The sequence below is a fragment of the Rhodnius prolixus genome, unplaced genomic scaffold (assembly GCF_049639745.1).
Source record: "Rhodnius prolixus isolate KJV_2025 unplaced genomic scaffold, Rpr scaffold_17, whole genome shotgun sequence".
Lineage (NCBI taxonomy): Eukaryota > Metazoa > Arthropoda > Insecta > Hemiptera > Reduviidae > Rhodnius > Rhodnius prolixus.
In genome coordinates this window covers 2,418,638-2,444,335 of record NW_027411626.1, presented here as the reverse complement: position 1 = coordinate 2,444,335, position 25,698 = coordinate 2,418,638, and the positions used below count along the sequence as shown (strand labels likewise).

Here is a 25,698-nt window from a genome sequence, read left to right as displayed (position 1 = left end):
GTTTGAATAAAATCTTTTTCCCGCCAGCCATTTCTTCTGGACGCTTAAAGTCCTGCGGATTCTCTTCTGGAACAGCTGCAAACCGTCCTTGCAACACTTCACACGATTTAGTTTTTTGGTCAAGCGTGAGCAATCGGCGGCACCCATCTTGCGGCGGATAGCTTTGTCATGGTCCAAATGTTGATGCAAAATATTATGGTACCCGTTCATTCGAGATGCCCACAGCACTAGCAATCTCGCGCACCTTCCACTCTTCTGTCATCCATCAGCATATCATGGATTTTTATCAATGATTTCTGGAGTAGTAACCTCAACAGGGCGTCCACAGAACGTTCAGCGTCACTTTTTGCCCATATGGCCACTCTGAAAATTTTGAAACCACTTATAAACTGTTCTAATCGAAGGTGCCAGAGTCACCATAATGTTTATCAAGCTTCTCTTGTAGTCTCCTGAGGCGTTTTGCCTTTCATAAAGTAGTGTTGAATCAACACACGAAATTCTTTTTCGTCCATTTTTTGAAAATCACTCGACTTCCTCGATTCAAACGAATGCCAAACACAAAGAAATAGACCGATCTGGCTGAAACTTGGTGTGTGTTCTTCCAAGAGATGCTACTAACTAAACATAACCTCGATACGCGCCAGTGGTGCTATCTCTCGTGACTTTGCACGGACTTTCCAAACGACCCTCGTATGATAATTGTTTATGATCATTTCATAAATTTCATAACATATTTGGAAATACGTATAACTTTTAATACATTCATTTTTTTTTTTGTTTTGTTTCCCTGCCCACAGAATGGAGGAAGACGACCATTGACGGACCAACAATGGGCTGGTATAATATTATCCGGATTCATAGTGCTGGCAGTTCTATGCGCAATGTTGATTGCGCACACAATCTATTAGTGATTTCGAATAAATAATAAAAACTACCAACCAATCAACAAACAAAACAAAAAAACAACGTTTTTCACAAAAGAAAGAATCGGCCACTTCTCTTATTTTTATTTTTAATTTTTTTGTTTTTTTAATTGTTTTATTTTTTTTTTTTGTTTTAAATATTTTTAAAAAAAATAATAATAATAAAAGAAAAAGTAGAAATTCCTCCTAAAAATTGTATGTGATCATATTTTTTCGTAACTTAATAAAAAAATAATTAAAAATGTAAAATTAAAAATACTGCCCACATATTAATTTAAAAACTCGGAAGCACTTCCGTTTTGAAACAAAAACTAAAATATATACGAATCTTTAAATATTTTCAAATAGACTTTCTTTTTTTTATTAAAAAAATAAATATTTTTTTATTATTTTTAAATTAAGATTATAACAAATAAAAAATAAATAACTGAGCTCGCCAATATATAAATAAATTATAAATATATATATATAAATTTTATTGTTATTATAGTTTTTTATTATTTAGAGTGTACAAAAAAAAAAAAAAAATTAATAATCATTCTCTATAATCGAATCATTCCTTATAATTATTACTATTATTATTATTATTATTTCTTTTATAATTTTTTATTTAATTCCTGATGTTATTATTGTTGCAAATTACTTCCAATTTGAATTGAATCAGTTTTCCAAACATGTTTGTAATAATTTTGTTTTTTGTATTTATATATATGTATTTATGTACAAATAGAAATGCATTTTTTGTTACGGGGAAAGGAGAAATCTCTCGATTGGGGGGGGGGGTGCACCTCATTAAAATAAAAAAAAAACAGAAACAAAATGGTAATTTCATGTATCTTATGTATTAACATTAAACCTACCGCCATTTATGGCATAACTATTCCCTACAGTGACCGGTCAAATGGGGCCGCACTTTAAAAAAAATCACTTAAATTTCTTATTTTGAGAAATGAAGTTAATAATTATTAAACAATGAAACAGCGTAGTTTCTATTGTTTAAAAAAAATAAATCTCTCGTAGATTTTACTCTTTTTTGCGTCAATTTTTTTTTTTTTTTTTTTTTTTTATAATTTTGTAGACTTCTCAATTGCAAATTTCTCGCATACGTATTTGAGGAAGAATGCTCGTTCCTACTTTTTTTTTTTGTTCCAGTGAAAAGGGCAATATTGTACATTTTTTTTGGCCACATCATGCACACCCACATGCAAACAATAATAATCCGATAAATGCATTATAGAAATTGACTTTTCGAGAGTATTCTGTTACAAAAAAAAAAAATAAAAATAAATAAATAAAATATTAAAATGAAAATATTCAGCCGGTCAAATGACGATAGTTAAGACGGACTACAAATTTTTCTCAAAAATCAAATATTAGGAAGAGAAGTGAATATTAAAAAAACAATTGTATACATATTTTAGGAAAAGTCGTGAAGTTTAATGGCGGTATGATGACGTTGTATTTGGAAAATTTAAACCAAATTTAAAAAACAGTCAATTGACCGGTCATGGTAGGTTTAGTGTTAAATGAAATTTTAATCAGCAGAAGGGGGGTCCCCCCCACACCTAATATTCAATAAAATGCAAAAATTTAGTATTTCAAAAATTATTTCTGTATCCTCATATCTCTCTTTTGGGGACCTAGGCCCCCGCCCCCCCTGTACCAACAACAGTTTTTCTCGGATAGAGCCCCGGGCCTTAGAGCCGGAACTATCCACCGAACTCTTTCCAATACACACTTCCTAGGTCTGGCTGGCTTCTATGTTGATCAGGTTCATCAAAAAAAAAAAAAAAAAAAAAAAGCTAGAAGCCTTCCTCGATTGTAATATCTAACACAACCTTTGGGGGACTGCTCAGGTTAAATAAAGTCCATTCCCATTATGCTTGCAAATTTCATGAAAATCACAATATCTCGGACTTGTGCCCTTGTATAATTGTACGTTTCCTAACCACCCAAGGACGCGAAATAAGCTTTGCGTACTCGACGAGTGATAGCGTACTAAATGTGCGCGGGATCCTCTTTTTCACTAAATATGGAGTCTGAGGCGTTAAAACCGAGAGTTAAACTAATATGTACATAAAAACATATCTATAAAACAATATATATATATATATATTGTATTTCTTTTTGAAATTTTTTTTTTTTATTGGAGCATTTAATATTTTACTTGAGACTAAATTCTTTTGCTAACCCAACAACAACAACAAGAGACATTACCAATAAATACAGGACTTACCAAAAATCCTTTTTTCCAGAAAAGAATGACGTAAGTTAAAAGCTCTGTCTCAAAAAAATAATTTTTTTTTTGAAATTAACAAAGTAATGAAAGTTGTATAATTGCCTAACCTGGAATTTAAAAAATTAATAATAATATTTAAAAAAAAACAAAAAAAAAATGAAAATATTTTTATATGTGGTTACTTCTAAAAATAAATAAATTAATTAAATCCTTCACAGTATTTGATTATATATAAATTTAATTTTAACTAAAGTCAATGCTCTAGTGTTGTAAACACTTTAAAATAATAATAATAATAATAAATTAAAATTATTATTGATAAATATTAAGGAAACATAAAGAAAAAGGATGTTTTATTTAGCAAAGAAAGGGTATAAGAATTTATTAATTATAAAAAAATATATTAAAAAAAATAAATTCGTGTATATATATATAAAAAAAAGTATATAAATATAAATAATATAATAATCTCTCTTATTTTTTTAGTACGACTATATACATTTATATATATAATATATACATTGTTATAAGTATGAACATCTCCTTTATATGTATGTATGTATATGTATAACCGTATATACATTTTAATATACAACATGTATATTATATATAAAAAGAAAAAAAAAAAAAACAAAAAAAAACATATATATATAAAAAAATATATAAAAATGCGAATAAAAATTATAGCCAATCACTTTTTGAGTTTTCTGTGAAATGTCACACACGTATTTTTTTTTTTTTTTTTTTTTTTAATGATGGGCCCCCAAATATTGATGTTGATGATGGTTGCCCCTAAGCGGAATGGTTTTTGGGTATAGCCTGTATGATGATGATGGGATTCCTCTCCGTTTTGGATTATGTGAGAACTTTAAGGGGATTGTTGGGATTATTTTTCTTGGGGGGGGGGGGGAACATCCTGTAAGTGTACTTGGGGGTAGGAACTTAAAATGGGACTTGATGAAAGGTAAATGAGTCGCCTTCTTATTTCTAAAGAAATTAATTATGAGAAAGATTTATTGAATATCTTAACAATAGAATAGGAGTTAAGTACTCCTTTTAATAAAGAAAATCAATCTTTTACAACAAAAATCGTAAAAAAAAAGTCCTCATTTTTTTAGAGAGAGAGAGAGAGAGAATATAAGTCCTACAAAGTACCAACAGCACTGGTTTTTTTACCTTCAAATTGTGGCCCCCGGACATGGCCATTTAAATCATTCCAATCCAACCACAAAGAAGTAGCAATTGATTAATAAGCCATTAAGGTAGTCTGATCTTTCATCAATTTTGAAACGCCAAAGAAAAGAGAATTAGAGATCTCTCCCCCTAAATTAAGGGGGGAGAAAAAGCAATTGATCCAAAAATTTGTTAAAAAATAAATCTCTTGCAACCATTCACGGGATCATACAAAATGAGACTACCATTATACCAAAATTTGGACTCATATAAAAATACGTGTAAAAAAAAAATATTATATTTTAAATTATTTTTTGTTTTTAAATAAATTATTCTGGGGGAAAAAAAATCTTTGTTTTTATTAAAATTTCTTTATAATTATTATTAATTTTTTTTTTTTTTTAATAACAAAGACGCAATGAAAGAAAAATAAATACGAAATCAATGTTGCTCAGACAGATCTTCATGTTTTGGACAGGATGTCAATTTTTGTAAAGGTTTTATCACTTTTTTTTTTTTTGATAGATTCAGCGTGGAAAAAGAAAAAACTGCATTAAGAGAAATATGATCTTAAGAGTTCAGAAATATATTAATTAAATTTAAATTAAGAATTAACTAAAAACAAAAATATATAGGTATATATTTAATAAAAAAATAATAAAAATTGGTAAAGACTGTATTTGCGCTGGTTGTTTTAAGCTCTATTATATATATATATTATTATTATTTGTTTTTTTTGCATGTTTTCAAATGAAAAATTTTTATATGCATTTAAAGAAAAACAAAATTAAAAAAAAAAATTTAGCTCGTTCAAATTTCCCAGACTTGATTATATTGTATATTTCGTGAGCCAGATAAAAAAGAAAATTTATGTATGGAATTTCATAAAAATAAAATTATTATTATAATTTAATGTTTGTTATTCATTCATTTTAATTTTTGTAATCTATAATCTTTATTTGCTGCCAAATAATGATCAATTTTGATTGATGGCGGCTGGACTAGCTAAAGGAAACAGAAGATCCATCACTACATCTATTGCGTTTGACGAAAGTAATGCCTGTCGAATGCTGCATTGCTTTGTATATCTCCATTTTTACCTTCTTTTACACGATTGTGAAAATGTGCCTGAGTGTCACTGGTGCCATGAGGACTTCCCCTAGAGCGGCCTTGGAGGTTTTATTAAATTTATCCCCATTGTACATATATATTCAAGGCGTTGTAAGGGCCGTTGTCACTAGGCTTATGAAAGGACAAGCTCCTATTACCGTTAGGCATGGAGGAGCGTATCAAGAGTTATACGAGGAGTTGGAGGCGGGGACCCCTATTTTGGGCCTGCCTTCATATTTTATGACTCCCAAATATAACTTCGACAAGCCTTTCAAAGTCTGTAACAGGAGACCGGGAGGCTTCGAGACGTGGACCCCCAGTTATGGGAGACTCGATGTGGTACACGGATGGCTCCAAGATGGGAGAGGGCGTAGGAGCAGGAGTGTACGGGGTGAAGCCGAAATGTAGGCTTTTCGCTTAGCCTAGGAAAACTAGCTACAGTTTTTCAAGCTGAGCTAGCTGCAATTAGGTTCTGCACTACCGAGATTAAAGGGCGAGGAATTATTAATTCCAAGGTCGTAATTTTCTCGGATAGTCAGGCTGCTCTACGGGCAATTAGTTCCTATCAGGTCAACTCAAGGCTGGTCTGGGACTGTCTGGGTGCCGTGAAGGAAATTAGTGACCAAAATAAGCTCTTTCTGGTTTGGGTACCTGGTCATTCAGGATATAAAGGAAACGAAGTGGCAGATTTATTGGCCCGGGGAAGGCTCTGCCGGGACACTTCGTTGGCCCGGAGCCCTGTTTTGGGGTTTCGAAGTGTGTTTAAGACTGCGGCCATTAATTTGTGGGTGCAGAGTAGGTCTCAGGAGTGGTGGCTCGCCACCACTGGACAGAGACAGGCGAAGGAGTTCATCAGAGGCTATTCGCCGAGGCTGACTGCAGAATTAATCCGTCAAGGCCGGGGGGGGCTATAAGGATAATTGTAGGCTTATTGACTGGCCACTGCAGACTCAGAAAACACATGCATCGCATGGGCCTGGCAGATGACAGCCTTTGTAGGTTCTGCCAGGAAGAAGAGGAAACTGCACTGCACGTGTTGTGTCAGTGTGAGGGGCTTGTATGGCTAAGGATGTTACTTCTCGGGGAGGAAAAACCAAGGCCTGAGAGCTTTACCCAGGAGTCACTCTCCAGAATTAAGAGTCTAATTAAACGGACGGGTCTGGAGGGTGAGCTCTAAAGTCAGGGAGCCACAATAGATCCAAAGGGGGTCGCAGTGGCGTAGGCCTTGAGGCCGCCCTAATTTAATCTAATCTAATCTAATCCATAACTACATCTATTGCGTTTGACGAAAGTAATCCTGTCGAATGCTGCATTGCTTTGTATATCTCCATTTTTACCTTCTTTTACACGATTGTGCCAAGTTTTCTGGGTGGGGGAAAAAAAATATATTAATCTTGAAGCCACCGGAAAAATATATTCGTAAAAAAAAAGAAGGTAAAATCACAAGTCGAAAAACCTTGAAAATTTCAATTTGTTACAATCAGGGGGGGGCCCGACTTTAATTTAGCGATAAAAAATTTCACAAATCGTAAGTACCACTAATTCATAGATATTCTTGCTGATACACTCAACAGCAAAAGAAACCGGATACTTAATATTTTTTATATTAAAAGCTGATTATCAGTGATGTGTTTGTTTTTGTGGGTAATCTGGTTATTACAGAGAAGGAAGGGTCTAAGTCCATTGGACTGATCCCGTCAGGATCAGTAGGGCATGAGATAAGACTCAGATGTGGCTTATTTGTCTTGAGGGCTGCTTTACCTGACGGAACTCTTCTAAACTGTAAGCAGGTTTTCGCACCTTTAGAGATCTTTAATTTATTAACCGCGCCTTTCTGTCATTAATAGACGTGTTGTTTTTTTTTATTTTGGTCCAGAATAATGGTTCTTTCGAATGTAGACTTAGCCCGAGCTGATGCCTGCGATCTATCGCAGAAACCCTTGGAGTAGCGAAGTCCGCCATTAATGATGCACTCCGGCGTTGCCGGGAGACTGGCAGTTATGAACGGAGGGCTGGCAGTGGCCGACCAAGGCCCACAACTGAAGTTGACGATGGATTTATCACGCTCTCAGTATTGAGAGACCGCCATTTAACTGCTCCTGAGGTTCGGGATAGGCTTCAAGTGGCGCGAAATACGCGTGTTAGCTCGGACACAGTACGGCGGAGACTGAGGGAGCGTGGACTTGAAGCAATGCGCCCCGCGACAGGGCCCCAACTCCTGGAAAGGTATCGTAGAGAAAGGCGATTATTCGCCAACCAGCATTTTCATTGGACTTTAGTGCAATGGGGAACAGTTTTATTCACAGATGAGACTCGCTTTGGTCTATATCACTCAGACGACCGAGAAAGAGTGTGGAGACGATCAGGGGAGCGATTTGCTCAATGTACTCTTCGCGAGTCACGACCTTTCGAAAGGAGATCAGTTACGGTTTGGGGTGGAATCAATTTCCACGCCCGTACTGAACTGATTTTCATTGATAATGGGGGGGGGGCTCTGACTCCTCGGAGGTACATTGAGGAAGTGCTCCTAGTGACCGTGATCCCGTTGGCTCCATTTATTGGTGACCAATTCATTTTGAAGCAGATTAATGCTAGCCCACATACCGCCAGAATTGTTACCGAATACTTGGAGCAAGTGGGAATCACAGTTCTGGACTGGCCTGCACGAACTCCCAATATGAATCCCTTAGAACATTTATGGGATAATTTAGGAAGGCGTGTTAGACATCGTCATCTTACTCCTAATGACTTAAATCAGCTCCAAATTGCTCTTCGTGAAGAATGGGATGCTCTGCCGGTGGCGTACGTCCAAAATTTAATTTCTTCTATGCCTGACAGGATTAGGGCCCTTCGCCGTAGAAGAGGGAGAAATACCCGCTATTAGAAGAACATCCCTTGTCAGAAAACCTGATAAAAATGAAGAATAAAGTTTTAAAAAAAATGTGTTAATTTCTCATTTTTTCTTTATTTTATAATTTTGTGTTAATAATTAATAAAAATTAGTCATTTGTGGCAGATTTTGTGTAAATAAATTATAAATAAACCAATTCTAACCATAAACTAAAAAGATTAGCGTATTTAACAAAATTATGAGACCAAATCTGAGTGTCCGTTTTTTTTTTGCTGTTGAGTGTATTTTTAGAGATTTTCTTGAAAATAATTTCAACGATTTTTCTCTACTAATTACATACATACGAATTGTTTAATACTTGTATTTATGTAAGAAAATTTTTAGAACAATTTTAGTGGAGATAGTTGGTAGCCCTTCAAATGTGTTACATTCTATTTAATGTACATTTTACAAACTACGTACTTCTCTCAGCATTATATTTTAGAAAATGTATTTGACTTTAAGAATGATAGTGAAAATGGCACATATTTTTATTTTGATCAGATTACAACGCAATGTTTGTTAAATTCACTATTTATTCATAACAGTGATACAATTCGTTTATTTTGCAACAAGAACTGCCAAAAATTCACTTTTGATAAAACGAAATTATAGTCTAAATTAGGCGAAACTTTCAATTCATATCAAATCATCAAAAAATTTCATTACTATATAATATAATTAAAGCTTGTAAATGAATATTAAATTTTTTTAAAGGTTTAAAATTCATTTTTTAAAACATTTGTTTTTGTAACTTGTTTATTTTCGGGTAAGGGGGGGGGGCCTTTTATGATCAGATCTGGCTCACAACGCAAGAAGATAACCTTGCGACAAAACTAAAAAATATATGTTTTTTATTAATGCAACTTTATTTTAAATCTATTGATTTATTGATAAATTCAACAAGACCAGCCAAGACTGTGCAATATTAGGGTGCTTTACTTTTTTATAACATAGTTACCTTCTTTAAGAAAAAAAATAATAATAATAATAATAAATTATCCATACTTCCAAAATTATGATTATTATTAATAAATAGGTAACTTAATTATACTTATACCCTTAGCAAACTTATTTAATTTTTTATGATTTTTTTATTATTATTATTGAATATGAATTTATTGTACTATAAGATTTAATACATTATCAAATTATTTAAACAAAATCTCTTGTTATAATTTATCACACTAATTGTAACACTGAGTAGTATCTTTCAATGAATTCCGTTCAAAAAATAAACTTAAGTCTGACAACGAAAATCAAAGTTAATACGTACATCTAGTCTTTCGCTTGGTACCCATTTTGTTACAAGAATTCATATCCTTACAGGTAAGTTCAACGAAATTATAAAAAAAGAGGACGTTCTTACCATCTTTTTAATTCGCTAACAGAAAAATAAAAAGTTGTTCAAGTTTCACAATTAAAATAGCTCGTAAGAAGGTAAGTAAACCTTGTTTTTCATAAAAATAATGTTCAGTAATGTACATATATAGGTGTAAATTATTCTTATAAGTTTACAAAACTCACGAAATAATTTCCGTAAAGTTAAGAAATTAAATTGAACAGCATTCACTTTTCTTACAAGATTCCTCCGAATATAAAAAAAATAAAGAACTATATAACCTCCCATTTTTGGGCGCATTCAGCAGACAAGAGCGCTACGGAACTATCCGCTGAATGGCGCACTTTTAGCATCGCTCTCACAACATGTTGTGGCAGCGGACGCCATCTTATGGAGCGGAAATTTTCTATGCTACTTCGATGGACCGGTGATCGCTACTAACTAGCAAAGTACGTGTATTTATAAAAACAATTTTTGAAATTTTTCCAATTTTTTTGGTAATTAAACGCAACTCTCCCAAAATTACCAAATAATTATTAAACCTTCTTGTTTGTAACAGATGTAAAATTATTTTTTAGCCATTCCGTGTATGCTTGAGAACAACTAAAGCTCTTAACATTTGATTTTTCTTAGAAAAATCACTCGGAAAACGACTTATTTCCCTGATATTAAGAAAAATACTAGCTTTACTGCCTTGGCAATATTTTCAGTAGAAAGGGGATGAAAAAAAATACATAAAAATGACCTATCGCGTGCTCTTCTTTCTCTTTGATAACAAGTTAAAATAATTGAAATATGATTAATAAATACCAGATTTTCGAAATGGCCTAGCACCTTTTAATTTAAAAGTCTAGTTGTTTTTTATTTGACCGATTCTTCGCCAATATTAATTCGAAAAAAGGTTATGTTTAGGTTGTGTTAGTAGCAGAGCGTTCAGAGAAATAAAGCGCTCCCTTAGGGAGCGATCTAGTAGCGCTCTTATCTGCTGAATGCGCCCAATATGTGATTATAATTGATGGGCTATTTGAGCAGATACTGTCCACTGGAACAAAACCAATGGTGGAACGAGTTGATTCAAATGCCTATTTTTATAAAAAAGTGATTCAGCTCAAAAAAATTAAAGCAAATTATAGTATCGAAGCATAAATTATTTTAATTCTACAGAAAATAACCAATATAATGATAATACATAATGAAGAACATTTATTAGAAACGAACTACATACCTGATTCAACGATTAAACAACGTTTCAATCCCAGCATTTTCATTGGTTAACAACTCAGTTAACACGTAAATTTTTATGTACTTCCTACTCGCCAGTGAACAACATGCAACGCGGTTAACTTGTCATTCTGTATTCTGTCCATTGTTGATAAATAAACCTATGACAATTACAACAAACTTTAAAGCAAGAATTTAGTAAACTTGGGCGTTAAAAAAAAACTCTAAGTCTCACCACATTCATTTCACTTGTTACTTTTTCTACACTCAATGAACAGATTATTATTAACTATTCATTGCGCGATTTCTTATATTTACATGAAACAGTGTTATTCAATTTAAACATAGGAAAGGGATCATAGGATAAATAGAAAAAAATATTGTCACCTCAAATATCTCGAAAACTACTTGATAGATCTTGTTTATATTTTAACTGTATATAGAGACTACTAATGTCTATAATTGGGTAAAATGTCGTATAAATGTGTCGAGTAGGAAACGAGATATTTAGAGTTAAAATTTGGTTTCGTTTGAAACAGTGAAATCTTTAACTTCAAATATCTCGAAAACTGCTCGACAGATTTTGTTTATATTTCACCTGTATATGGAGACAACTATTGTTTATAATTGTATAAATTTTAGTGAAAATCTATCGAGCTCAAAACGAGATATTTAGGTTTAAAGTTTGCTACTGTTCTATAAACTGAAAATTATAACCTCAAATATCTCGAAAACTGCTCGATAGATTTTGTTTATATTTCACCTGTATATGGAGACTACAATTGTCTATAATTGTGTAAATTTTTGTGAAAATCTATCTAGCAGAAAACGATATATTTGAGGTTAAACTTTGCTTCGGTTTTACAAAGTGAAAACTTAAACTTGAAATATCTCGAAAACTGTTCAATAGATTTTGTTTATATTTCACCTGTATATGGAGACTACAATTGTCTATAATTGTGTAAATTTTAGTGAAAATCTATCCAGCTCAATACGAGATATAAATATACCCTAAAGGGTTAAAGATTGCTTCTGTTAAACAGAGTGAAAACTTTAACTTCAAATATCTCGTTAACTACTCAGTATATTTTGTTTATATTTTAGCTGTATATGGAGACTACAATTGTCTACAATTGTATAAATTTTAGTGAAAATCTATCCAGCTCAATACGAGATATTTAGGGTTAAGTTTTGCTTCTGTTCTATAAACTGAAAATTATAACCTCAAATATCTCGAAAACTGCTTGATAGATTTTGTTTATATTTCACCTGTATATGGAGACTACAATTGTCTATAATTGTGTAAATTTTTGTGAAAATCTATCTAGCAGAAAACGATATATTTGAGGTTAAACTTTGCTTCGGTTTTACAAAGTGAAAACTTAAACTTGAAATATCTCGAAAACTGCTTAATAGATTTTGTTTATATTTCACCTGTACATGGAGACAACTATTGTTTATAATTGTATAAATTTTAGTGAAAATCTATCGAGCTCAAAACGAGATATTTAGGTTTAAAGTTTGCTACTGTTCTATAAACTGAAAATTATAACCTCAAATATCTCGAAAACTGCTCGATAGATTTTGTTTATATTTCACCTGTATATGGAGACTACTATTGTCTATAATTGTGTAAATTTTTGTGAAAATCTATCTAGCAGAAAACGAGATATTTGAGGTTAAACTTTGCTTCGGTTTTACAAAGTGAAAATTTAAACTTGAAATATCTCGAAAACTGCTCAATAGATTTTGTTTATATTTCACCTGTATATGGAGACAACTATTGTTTATAATTGTATAAATTTTAGTGAAAATCTATCGAGCTCAAAACGAGACATTTAGGTTTAATGTTTGCTTCTGTTCTATAAACTGAAAATTATAACCTCAAATATCTCGAAAACTACTTGATAGATTTTGTTTATATTTTAACTATATATAGAGACTACTAATGTCTATATTTGGGTAAAATGTCGTATAAATCTGTCGAGTAGGAAACGAGATATTTAGAGTTAAAATTTGGTTTCGTTTGAAACAGTGAAATCTTTAACTTCAAATATCTCGAAAACTGCTCGACAGATTTTGTTTATATTTCACCTGTATATGGAGACTACAATTGTCTATAATTGTGTAAATTTTAGTGAAAATCTATCCAGCTCAATACGAGATATTTAGGGTTAAGTTTTGCTTCTGTTCTATAAACTGAAAATTATAACCTCAAATATCTCGAAAACTGCACGATAGATTTTGTTTATATTTCACCTGTATATGGAGACTACTATTGTCTATAATTGTGTAAATTTTGTGAAAATCTATCTAGCAGAAAACGATATATTTGAGGTTAAACTTTGCTTCGGTTTTACAAAGTGAAAACTTTAACTTCAAATATCTCGTTAACTACTCAGTATATTTTGTTTATATTTCACCTGTATATGGAGACAACAATTGTCTATAATTGTATAAATTTTAGTGAAAATCTATCCAGCTCAATACGAGATATAAATATACCCTAAAGGGTTAAAGATTGCTTCTGTTAAACAGAGTGAAAACTTTAACTTCAAATATCTCGTTAACTACTCAGTATATTTTGTTTATATTTTACCTGTATATGGAGACTACAATTGTCTATAATTGTTTAAATTTTAGTGAAAATCTATCGAGCTCAAAACGAGAAATTTAGGTTTAAAGTTTGCTTCTGTTCTATAAACTGAAAATTATAACCTCAAATATCTCGAAAACTGCTTGATAGATTTTGTTTATATTTCACCTGTATATGGAGACTACTATTGTCTATAATTGTGTAAATTTTTGTGAAAATCTATCTAGCAGAAAACGAGATATTTGAGGTTAAACTTTGCTTCGGTTCTATAAACTGAAAATTTAAACTTGAAATATCTCCAAAAACTACTTGATAGATTTTGTTTATATTTCACCTGTATATGGAGACAACTATTGTTTATAATTGTATAAATTTTAGTGAAAATCTATCGAGCTCAAAACGAGATATTTAGGTTTAATGTTTGCTTCTGTTCTATAAACTGAAAATTATAACCTCAAATATCTCGAAAACTACTTGATAGATTTTGTTTATATTTTAACTGTATATAGAGACTACTATTGTCTATAATTGGGTAAAATGTCGTATAAATCTGTCGAGTAGGAAACGAGATATTTAGAGTTAAAATTTGGTTTCGTTTGAAACAGTGAAATCTTTAACTTCAAATATCTCGAAAACTGCTCGACAGATTTTGTTTATATTTCACCTGTATATGGAGACTACAATTGTCTATAATTGTGTAAATTTTAGTAAAAATCTATGTAGCTCAAAACGAGTTATTTGAGGTTAAACTTTGCTTCGGTTTTACAAAGTGAAAACTTAAACTTGAAATATCTCGAAAACTGCTCAATAGATTTTGTTTATATTTCTCCAGTATATGGAGACTACTATTGTCTATAATTGTTTAAATTTTTGTAAAAATCTATCGAGCTCAAAACGTGATATTTAGGTTTAAAGTTTGCTTCTGTTCTATAAACTGAAAATTATAACCTCAAATATCTCGAAAACTACTTGATAGATCTTGTTTATATTTTAACTGTATATAGAGACTACTAATGTCTATAATTGGGTAAAATGTCGTATAAATCTGTCGAGTAGGAAACGAGATATTTAGAGTTAAAATTTGGTTTCGTTTGAAACAGTGAAATTTTAACTTCAAATATCTCGAAAACTGCTCGACAGATTTTGTTTATATTTCACCTGTATATGGAGACTACAATTGTCTATAATTGTGTAAATTTTAGTGAAAATCTATCAAGCTCAATACGAGATATTTAGGGTTAAGTTTTGCATCTGTTCTATAAACTGAAAATTATAACCTCAAATATCTCGAAAACTGCTCGATAGATTTTGTTTATATTTCACCTGTATATGGAGACTACTATTGTCTATAATTGTGTAAATTTTTGTGAAAATCTATCTAGCAGAAAACGATATATTTGAGGTTAAACTTTGCTTCGGTTTTACAAAGTGAACATTTTAACTTCAAATATCTCGAAAACTGCTTGATAGATTTTGTTTATATTTTACCTGTATATGGAGACTACAATTGTCTATAATTGTGTAAATTTTAGTGAAAATCTATCCAGCTCAATACGAGATATAAATATACCCTAAAGGGTTAAAGATTGCTTCTGTTAAACAGAGTGAAAACTTTAACTTCAAATATCTCGTTAACTACTCAGTATATTTTGTTTATATTTTACCTGTATATGGAGACTACAATTGTCTACAATTGTATAAATTTTAGTGAAAATCTATCCAGCTCAATACGAGATATTTAGGGTTAAGTTTTGCTTCTGTTCTATAAACTGAAAATTATAACCTCAAATATCTCGAAAACTGCTCGATAGATTTTGTTTATATTTCACCTGTATATGGAGACTACTATTGTCTATAATTGTGTAAATTTTTGTGAAAATCTATCTAGCAGAAAACGATATATTTGAGGTTAAACTTTGCTTCGGTTTTACAAAGTGAAAACTTTAACTTCAAATATCTCGAAAACTGCTCAATAGATTTTGTTTATATTTCTCCTGTATATGGAGACTACAATTGTCTATAATTGTGTAAATTTTAGTGAAAATCTATCCAGCTCAATACGAGATATAAATATACCCTAAAGGGTTAAAGATTGCTTCTGTTAAACAGAGTGAAAACTTTAACTTCAAATATCTCGTTAACTACTCAGTATATTTTGTTTATATTTTACCTGTATATGGAGACTACAATTGTCTATAATTGTTTAAATTTTAGTGAAAATCTATCTAGCTCAAAACGAGAAATTTAGGTTTAAAGTTTGCTTCTGTTCTATAAACTGAAAATTATAACCTCAAATATCTCGAAAACTGCTCGATAGATTTTGTTTATATTTCACCTGTATATGGAGACTACTATTGTCTATAATTGTGTAAATTTTTGTGAAAACCTATTTAGCAGAAAACGAGATATTTGAGGTTAAACTTTGGTTCGGTTTTACAAAGTGAAAACTTAAACTTGAAATATCTCGAAAACTGCTTAATAGATTTTGTTTATATTTCACCTGTATATGGAGACAACTATTGTTTATAACTGTAAAAATTTTAGTGAAAATCTATTGAGCTCAAAACGAGATATTTAGGTTTAAAGTTTGCTTCTGTTCTATAAATTGAAAATTATAACCTCAAATGTCTCGAAAACTGCTCGATAGATTTTGTTTATATTTCACCTGTATATGGAGACTACTATTGTCTATAATTGTGTAAATTTTAGTAAAAATCTATGTAGCTCAAAACGAGTTATTTGAGGTTAAACTTTGCTTCGGTTTTACAAAGTGAAAACTTAAACTTGAAATATCTCGAAAACTGCTCAATAGATTTTGTTTATATTTCTCCAGTATATGGAGACTACTATTGTCTATAATTGTTTAAATTTTTGTAAAAATCTATCGAGGTCAAAACGTGATATTTAGGTTTAAAGTTTGCTTCTGTTCTATAAACTGAAAATTATAACCTCAAATATCTCGACAACTACTTGATAGATTTTGTTTATATTTCACCTGTATATGGAGACAACTATTGTTTATAATTGTATAAATTTTAGTAAAAATCTATCGAGCTCAAAACGAGATATTTAGGTTTAATGTTTGCTTCTGTTCTATAAACTGAAAATTATAACCTCAAATATCTCGAAAACTACTTGATAGATCTTGTTTATATTTTAACTGTATATAGAGACTACTAATGTCTATAATTGGGTAAAATGTCGTATAAATGTGTCGAGTAGGAAACGAGATATTTAGAGTTAAAATTTGGTTTCGTTTGAAACAGTGAAATCTTTAACTTCAAATATCTCGAAAACTGCTCGACAGATTTTGTTTATATTTCACCTGTATATGGAGACTACAATTGTCTATAATTGTGTAAATTTTAGTGAAAATCTATCCAGCTCAATACGAGATATTTAGGGTTAAGTTTTGCTTCAGTTCTATAAACTGAAAATTATAACCTCAAATATCTCGAAAACTGCTCAATAGATTTTGTTTATATTTCACCTGTATATGGAGACTACTATTGTCTATAATTGTGTAAATTTTTGTGAAAATCTATCGAGCTCAAAACGAGATATTTAGGTTTAATGTTTGCTTCTGTTCTATAAACTGAAAATTATAACCTCAAATATCTCAAAAACTGTTCGATAGATTTTGTTTATATTTCACCTGTATATGGAGACTACTATTGTCTATAATTGTGTAAATTTTTGTGAAAATCTATCTAGCAGAAAACGAGATATTTGAGGTTAAACTTTGCTTCGGTTTTACAAAGTGAAAATTTAAACTTGAAATATCTCGAAAACTGCTCAATAGATTTTGTTTATATTTCACCTGTATATGGAGACAACTATTGTTTATAATTGTATAAATTTTAGTGAAAATCTATCGAGCTCAAAACGAGATATTTAGGTTTAATGTTTGCTTCTGTTCTATAAACTGAAAATTATAACCTCAAATATCTCGAAAACTACTTGATAGATTTTGTTTATATTTTAACTGTATATAGAGACTACTAATGTCTATATTTGGGTAAAATGTCGTATAAATCTGTCGAGTAGGAAACGAGATATTTAGAGTTAAAATTTGGTTTCGTTTGAAACAGTGAAATCTTTAACTTCAAATATCTCGAAAACTGCTCGACAGATTTTGTGTATATTTCACCTGTATATGGAGACTACAATTGTCTATAATTGTGTAAATTTTAGTGAAAATCTATCCAGCTCAATACGAGATATTTAGGGTTAAGTTTTGCTTCTGTTCTATAAACTGAAAATTATAACCTCAAATATCTCGAAAACTGCACGATAGATTTTGTTTATATTTCACCTGTATATGGAGACTACTATTGTCTATAATTGTGTAAATTTTGTGAAAATCTATCTAGCAGAAAACGTGATATTTAGGTTTAAAGTTTGCTTCTGTTCTATAAACTGAAAATTATAACCTCAAATATCTCGACAACTACTTGATAGATTTTGTTTATATTTCACCTGTTTATGGAGACTACTATTGTCTATAATTGTGTAAATTTTAGTAAAAATCTATCGAGCAGAAAACGAGATATTTAGGTTTAATGTTTGCTTCTGTTCTATAAACTGAAAATTATAACCTCAAATATCTCAAAAACTGCTCGATAGATTTTGTTTATATTTCACCTGTATATGGAGACTATTATTGTCTATAATTGTGTAAATTTTTGTGAAAATCTATCTAGCAGAAAACGAGATATTTGAGGTTAAACTTTGCTTCGGTTTTACAAAGTGAAAATTTAAACTTGAAATATCTCGAAAACTGCTCAATAGATTTTGTTTATATTTCACCTGTATATGGAGACAACTATTGTTTATAATTGTATAAATTTTAGTGAAAATCTATCGAGCTCAAAACGAGATATTTAGGTTTAATGTTTGCTTCTGTTCTATAAACTGAAAATTATAACCTCAAATATCTTGAAAACTACTTGATAGATTTTGTTTATATTTTAACTGTATATAGAGACTATTAATGTCTATATTTGGGTAAAATGTCGTATAAATCTGTCGAGTAGGAAACGAGATATTTAGAGTTAAAATTTGGTTTCGTTTGAGCAGCGAAAACTGCTCGACAGATTTTGTTTATATTTCACCTGTATATGGAGACTACAATTGTCTATAATTGTGTAAATTTTAGTGAAAATCTATCCAGCTCAATACGAGATATTTAGGGTTAAGTTTTGCTTCTGTTCTATAAACTGAAAATTATAACTTCAAATATCTCGAAAACTGCTCAATAGATTTTGTTTATATTTCACCTGTATATGGAGACAACAATTGTCTATAATTGTATTAATTTTAGTGAAAATCTATCCAGCTCAATACGAGATATAAATATACCCTAAAGGGTTAAAGATTGCTTCTGTTAAACAGAGTGAAAACTTTAACTTCAAATATCTCGTTAACTACTCAGTATATTTTGTTTATATTTTACCTGTATATGGAGACTACAATTGTCTATAATTGTTTAAATTTTAGTGAAAATCTATCAAGCTCAAAACGAGAAATTTAGGTTTAAAGTTTGCTTCTGTTCTATAAACTGAAAATTATAACCTCAAATATCTCGAAAACTGCTTGATAGATTTTGTTTATATTTCACCTGTATATGGAGACTACTATTGTCTATAATTGTGTAAATTTTTGTGAAAATCTATCTAGCAGAAAACGAGATATTTGAGGTTAAACTTTGCTTCGGTTCTATAAACTGAAAATTTAAACTTGAAATATCTCGAAAACTACTTGATAGATTTTGTTTATATTTCACCTGTATATGGAGACAACTATTGTTTATAATTGTATAAATTTTAGTGAAAATCTTTCGAGCTCAAAACGAGATATTTAGGTTTAATGTTTGCTTCTGTTCTATAAACTGAAAATTATAACCTCAAATATCTCGAAAACTACTTGATAGATTTTGTTTATATTTTAACTGTATATAGAGACTACTATTGTCTATAATTGTTTAAATTTTAGTGAAAATCTATCGAGCTCAAAACGAGAAATTTAGGTTTAAAGTTTGCTTTTGTTCTATAAACTGAAAATTATAACCTCAAATATCTCGAAAACTGCTCGATAGATTTTGTTTACATTTCACCTGTATATGGAGACTACTATTGTCTTTAATTGTGTAAATTTTTGTGAAAATCTATCTAGCAGAAAACGAGATATTTGAGGTTAAACTTTGCTTTGGTTCTATAAACTGAAAATTATAACCTCAAATATCTCGAAAACTGCTCAATAGATTTTGTTTATATTTTAACTTTATATAGAGACTGCTAATGTCTATAATTAGGTAAAATGTCGTATAAATCTGTCGAGTAGGAAACGAGATATTTAGAGTTAAAATTTGGTTTCGTTTGAAACAGTGAAATCTTTAACTTCAAATATCTCGAAAACTGCTCGACAGATTTTGTTTATATTTCACCTGTATATGGAGACTACAATTGTCTATAATTGTGTAAATTTTAGTGAAAATCTATCCAGCTCAATACGAGATATTTAGGGTTAAGTTTTGCTTCAGTTCTATAAACTGAAAATTATAACCTCAAATATCTCGAAAACTGCTCAATAGATTTTGTTTATATTTCACCTGTATATGGAGACTACTATTGTCTATAATTGTGTAAATTTTTGTGAAAATCTATCGAGCTCAAAACGAGATATTTAGGTTTAATGTTTGCTTCTGTTCTATAAACTGAAAATTATAACCTCAAATATCTCAAAAACTGTTCGATAGATTTTGTTTATATTTCACCTGTATATGGAGACTACTATTGTCTATAATTGTGTAAATTTTTGTGAAAATCTATCTAGCAGAAAACGAGATATTTGAGGTTAAACTTTGCTTCGGTTTTACAAAGTGAAAATTTAAACTTGAAATATCTCGAAAACTGCTCAATAGATTTTGTTTATATTTCACCTGTATATGGAGACAACTATTGTTTATAATTGTATAAATTTTAGTGAAAATCTATCGAGCTCAAAACGAGATATTTAGGTTTAATGTTTGCTTCTGTTCTATAAACTGAAAATTATAACCTCAAATATCTCGAAAACTACTTGATAGATTTTGTTTATATTTTAACTGTATATAGAGACTACTAATGTCTATATTTGGGTAAAATGTCGTATAAATCTGTCGAGTAGGAAACGAGATATTTAGAGTTAAAATTTGGTTTCGTTTGAAACAGTGAAATCTTTAACTTCAAATATCTCGAAAACTGCTCGACAGATTTTGTGTATATTTCACCTGTATATGGAGACTACTATTGTCTTTAATTGTGTAAATTTTAGTGAAAATCTATCTAGTAGAAAACGAGATATTTAGGGTTAAGTTTTGCTTCTGTTCTATAAACTGAAAATTATAACCTCAAATATCTCGAAAACTATTTGATAGATTTTGTTTATATTTTACCTGTATATGGAGACTACAATTGTCTATAATTGTGTAAATTTTAGTAAAAATCTATGTAGCTCAAAACGAGTTATTTGAGGTTAAACTTTGCTTCGGTTTTACAAAGTGAAAACTTAAACTTGAAATATCTCGAAAACTGTTCAATAGATTTTGTTTATATTTCACCTGTATATGGAGACTACTATTGTCTATAATTGTTTAAATTTTAGTAAAAATCTATCGAGCTCGAAACGTGATATTTAATTTTAAAATTTGCTTCTGTTCTATAAACTGAAAATTATAACCTCAAATATCTCGACAACTACTTGATAGATTTTGTTTATATTTCACCTGTTTTTGGAGACTACTATTGTCTATAATTGTTTAAATTTTAGTGAAAATCTATCGAGCTCAAAACGAGAAATTTAGGTTTAAAGTTTGCTTCTGTTCTATAAACTGAAAATTATAACCTTAAATATCTCGAAAACTGCTCGATAGATTTTGTTTATATTTCACCTGTATATGGAGACTACTATTGTCTATAATTGTTTAAATTTTAGTGAAAATCTATCGAGCTCAAAACGAGAAATTTAGGTTTAAAGTTTGCTTCTGTTCTATAAACTGAAAATTATAACCTTAAATATCTCGAAAACTGCTCAATAGATTTTGTTTATGTTTCACCTGTATATGGAGACTACTATTGTCTATAATTGTGTAAATTTTTGTAAAAATCTATTGAGCAGAAAACGAGATATAAATATACCCTAAATGGTTAAAGATTGCTTCTGTTAAACAAAGTGAAAACTTTAACTTCAAATATCTCGTTAACTACTCAGTATATTTTGTTTATATTTTACCTGTATATGGAGACTACAATTGTCTATAATTGTGTAAATTTTAGTAAAAATCTATGGAGCTCAAAACGAGATATTTAGGGTTAAAATTTGCTTCTGTTCTATAAACTGAAAATTATAACCTCAAATATCTCGAAAACTGCTTGATCGATTTTGTTTATATTTCACCTTTAAATGGAGACTCTATTATCTATAATTGTGTAAATTTTAATGAAAATTTATCGAGCTCAAAACGAGATATTTAGGGTTAAACTTTGCTTCTGTTCTATAAACTGAAAACTTTAACTTCAAATATCTCGAAAAAAGCTCGATAGATTTTGTTTATATTTTACCTGTATATGGAGACTACTATTGTCTATAATTGTATAAATTTTAGTAAAAATCTATCGAGCAGAAAACGAGATATAAATATACCCTAAAGGGTTAAAGATTGCTTCTTTTAAACAGAGTGAAAACTTAACTTCAAATATCTCGTTAACTACTCAGTATATTTTGTTTATATTTTACCTGTATATGGAGACTACATTTGTCTATAATTGTGTAAATTTTAGTAAAAATCTATAGAGCAGAAAACGAGATATTTGAGGTTAAACTTTGGTTCGGTTTTACAAAAAGAAAACTTTAACTTCAAATATCTCGAATACTGCTTGATAGATTATCACCTATTGATAATTTTAACGATTGCAGTACTTTCTCTTAGTAAGTGTAATGATGGCACTTCACAGCCAAGTAGAGGAGGTATAATCACTTCTTCGTGCTAAATTTTATAAAAATCGGACTAAGCGTTATTGTAGAAATATTGGTAATAATAGTTTTAGAAAGGACCTTACTTTGGTGGGACAAATTCTCCTCCTCATGAGGAGAGTTTTGCAGGAAGTGCAAATCTGTACATAATTTCTATTCGAATGACAGTTCATTTATGAAAATCAGTTGACGTGTCGATAATTTGAAACGATTGCTATGCTTCCCCTAGTGTAAGAGCAGTTCGTCGCTTTAATGTTATCTAGGGGAGCTTTAACCCTATCATCCTGCCAAATTTTATCAAAATCTGGCCAAGATTTACAGAGTAATTAATAATAATAATTTTGGAGGGGGCCTTACATTAAGGGAGCTAACTCCTTTCCCATTCGATGTACAGCGTCGAGACCCCCAAAAGGCACATCTAAATAAAATTCCGAATCGAATGACACCTCATTCATGAAAATCGGTTCACGTGTTTGGGCGCTACGGAGTTTACAAAAAAGGTCACAACAACAAGAAGGAGAAGAACAAGAACAACAATTTCTGAAAAAGCCGTTTTTGCTCATTTTCGGCAACTTTTTTCTCGAAATCTATTAGATCTGGGTGGTTGCAAAAAAATTACAGTTATAAAGGAGGATTTGCCCTATAATTTAAAGAAAATTTGGGAATTTTATCTTTTATAGAAAAAGAGAAAAAAATTGTCAAAGTTGGGTGTGTTGCAGTTTTTGACGATCAACCCTTATACAACTGTCGTACCGGACAGTTTTATTATTTGGAGTGGAAAGATTTGAAGCCGTTTTTATCTTTATTAAAACACAGTGCTGTCGGAACATTTTTCACAAATTACAAAGATTTGTGCTTTGCAGTTTGGCAACTTGCACTGAAAGTAATTGCGGAAATGGTTGACGTTGTCCACTCGAATATCTTGTGGAGGCAAAGGAGCTATGTGGAATTTTTTTATTACTTTTTGCACACCAGATGGTCTGCCTCTTTTACCACGTGAATCTCCAATGGTTAACTGGATTACTTTACGTAAACATGTAAACCAAACACTATAGGGAAGGTTATAAGTACGTTTCATAAAGGCATCAGTGAGCGCTTAAGCACAGAAACAGTGTGTCGATATGAAAGTACAGGCTAAAATCTCAAGCGATTCATATATGTATGCATCGCTGCGCAATGTAGGGTTAAAATACATAAATAAACATCTTTTCACTTTTTGAAAAACAATCTACGAATATTAGCCGTATCTTTTATTGCACCATTAATGGTGACGAGGTCTTTTTTCAGAGGTCCCCCAGTTTTAATCTAGATATATATTCTCCTAAGTTATCAAAAACCTATGCCAAAATATCTACTCAGATATCGATATCCAGAATCTTATTGAAAAAATAGTATCGAGTATTTGATACCATGTATTGAAAGAAAAGTATCGATTACCTTAAGAGTTTAAGAAAGACACGTCAGAAAGTGTGATAGTGTTAGTTTGTTTGAAATGGCAGCAAGGTCTAGTAAAGGAGATGTAAGTAATTCAATATTATTAAGTAGATTTTTAAAATTCAAATCAGTTAATTTATGCAATATTATTTCTATATATTTTAATAGGATAAACCTGTTAAAATTAATAAATGGGATGGATCGGCGGTAAAAAATGCTTTAGACGATGCTGTTACTGATGTAAGTACGAAAATAAAGTATTTATTTATTTACGCTAGTAAAACAAAAATTGAGCTAACAAATACAGTTTCTTGAAATGAAAATAAAATATTGTTGAGAGAGTTGGCAGACATTCGTCATTTCATCTTGGCTAAACACAAGTGGAAGATCTGGGTTTGAAACAGTCTCAAATGGTAGTTTTGCATGACAAAAAAATGAAATAAGTGATCGAGTGCTACTTATCGTTTCATTATAATAAAATTCTCTTGTCCTACAAACAGAAGCTAACGCATAAGAAGATGTGAATGTTTGCAGTTTTAGAAATAAATGTTTTATTGTTTTATTTTATTTTAGGTACTTACAAAAAAGTATAATTATGTAGAAAATTTTGCATTGATCGACGGTCGTTTATTATTATGTGGAATCGCTGTAACAGTTGCTATGTTTGCACTTTTATGGGATTGGCTTTATCCATTCCCACAGTCAAGGTACAATTATTATTTTAATTTTAGTGATTATCCAAGATGTTTTCTATTAAAAATTATTTCATACTAATTTCCTTAAATGTGATTCTATTATTTTAAGGCCAGTACTGATTATCTGTGTGAGCACATATTTTATATTTATGGGATTACTGACGTTGTATACTACCTATAAAGAGAAAGGCATATTCGTTGTATCAATACAGAAAGATCCTGCTGGTTTTGTGCCCGATAATGTTTGGGAAGCTAGTTCGTACTTGAAAAAGTAAGTAAAATAATTTTAAAGTAATAGTAAGTTTTACTTCATGACTTAAATAGATTGGATCCTCAGAATACTTGTTTATACAAAGTAAAGCCTGTTTCTCTCTGTTACGTTCGTGCCATTTACAAAAAGGATCTACAACTCTTTCTCATTCTTTTTTCGTATTTTCATTTGACTCAAGGAAATCTTTCAATATAGATGATATCTAGAATGAATTAGATATTAATGAAAAACAAGTTCGAAACAATTGATATTCGTATATATCGCGGATACACGTGTAGTCAACATTGTTGTTGTTAAGATATATATTAAGTTATTGTTTTCATGTAAAAGATGTCAGGGGGATTCCTTTGCTTTGTTTAATTATCAATTCTTTACTTACGTGCTCTTGGAGAAAATTAATTTATATATTAAATTACCCTAAATAGGTACGATGACAAGTACAATCTAAGTTTGGCGATGAAAGATGGTAAAACAGGCACAATAAGATCTGCAACCATAGTTCGTTCGGTGGCGAATTTCATCGATGAAAATGGTGTTATAGTTCATGAACTTATAGAACCAGAAGTGTCCAAACTTCATAACAGTCTACTGTCAGAAAGGAAAGAGAAGTAAACTTACCTTTTTTTTTTTGAGAATTTGTATGTAATATACATGCAATGAAATTTAAATTATTTTAAATTTTTTCTTATTGTTATTTCAAAACGTTCCAAAATAAATTATATAATTCGTAGAATATTTTTAATTTATTTATGTAAATCCCTTAGTACTTACCTTGCAGTAGCTTAAGTAGGT

The 25,698-nt window shown here is 30.5% G+C and overlaps 2 protein-coding genes across 6 annotated transcripts in view; both read left to right on the top strand.

Annotated features, from left to right (window-relative positions):
• Positions 1-1,233, top strand: part of mtgo (miles to go) — a 240,895-nt gene extending 239,662 nt beyond the window's left edge. For all 5 annotated transcript variants that reach the window (XM_074138842.1, XM_074138841.1, XM_074138845.1 and 2 more), the window contains exon 19: positions 798-1,233. In XM_074138842.1, coding sequence (XP_073994943.1) covers positions 798-908 — 111 coding nt within the window. In that variant the 3' untranslated portion in view covers positions 909-1,233. The remainder of the gene's footprint in view (positions 1-797) is intronic.
• Positions 1,234-23,935: 22,702 nt separating this feature from the next.
• Positions 23,936-25,639, top strand: Spase25 (Signal peptidase complex subunit Spase25). Its single transcript, XM_074139060.1, has 5 exons — positions 23,936-24,025; positions 24,109-24,180; positions 24,514-24,647; positions 24,745-24,906; positions 25,332-25,639. Exons 1-5 carry the CDS (start codon positions 23,999-24,001, stop codon positions 25,516-25,518), a joined length of 582 nt encoding a protein of 193 aa, XP_073995161.1. The 5' UTR covers positions 23,936-23,998; the 3' UTR covers positions 25,519-25,639.
• Positions 25,640-25,698: the final 59 nt, after the last annotated feature.

Excerpts from the sequence above, each read along its gene's own strand:
- Spase25 (XM_074139060.1), top strand. The coding sequence starts at position 23,999 with ATGGCAGCAAGGTCTAGTAAAGGAGAT. Across the intron at positions 24,181-24,513 it reads TAGACGATGCTGTTACTGAT|GTACTTACAAAAAAGTATAA; the intron begins GTAAGTACGAAA and ends ATTTTATTTTAG. Across the intron at positions 24,907-25,331 it reads GCTAGTTCGTACTTGAAAAA|GTACGATGACAAGTACAATC; the intron begins GTAAGTAAAATA and ends TACCCTAAATAG.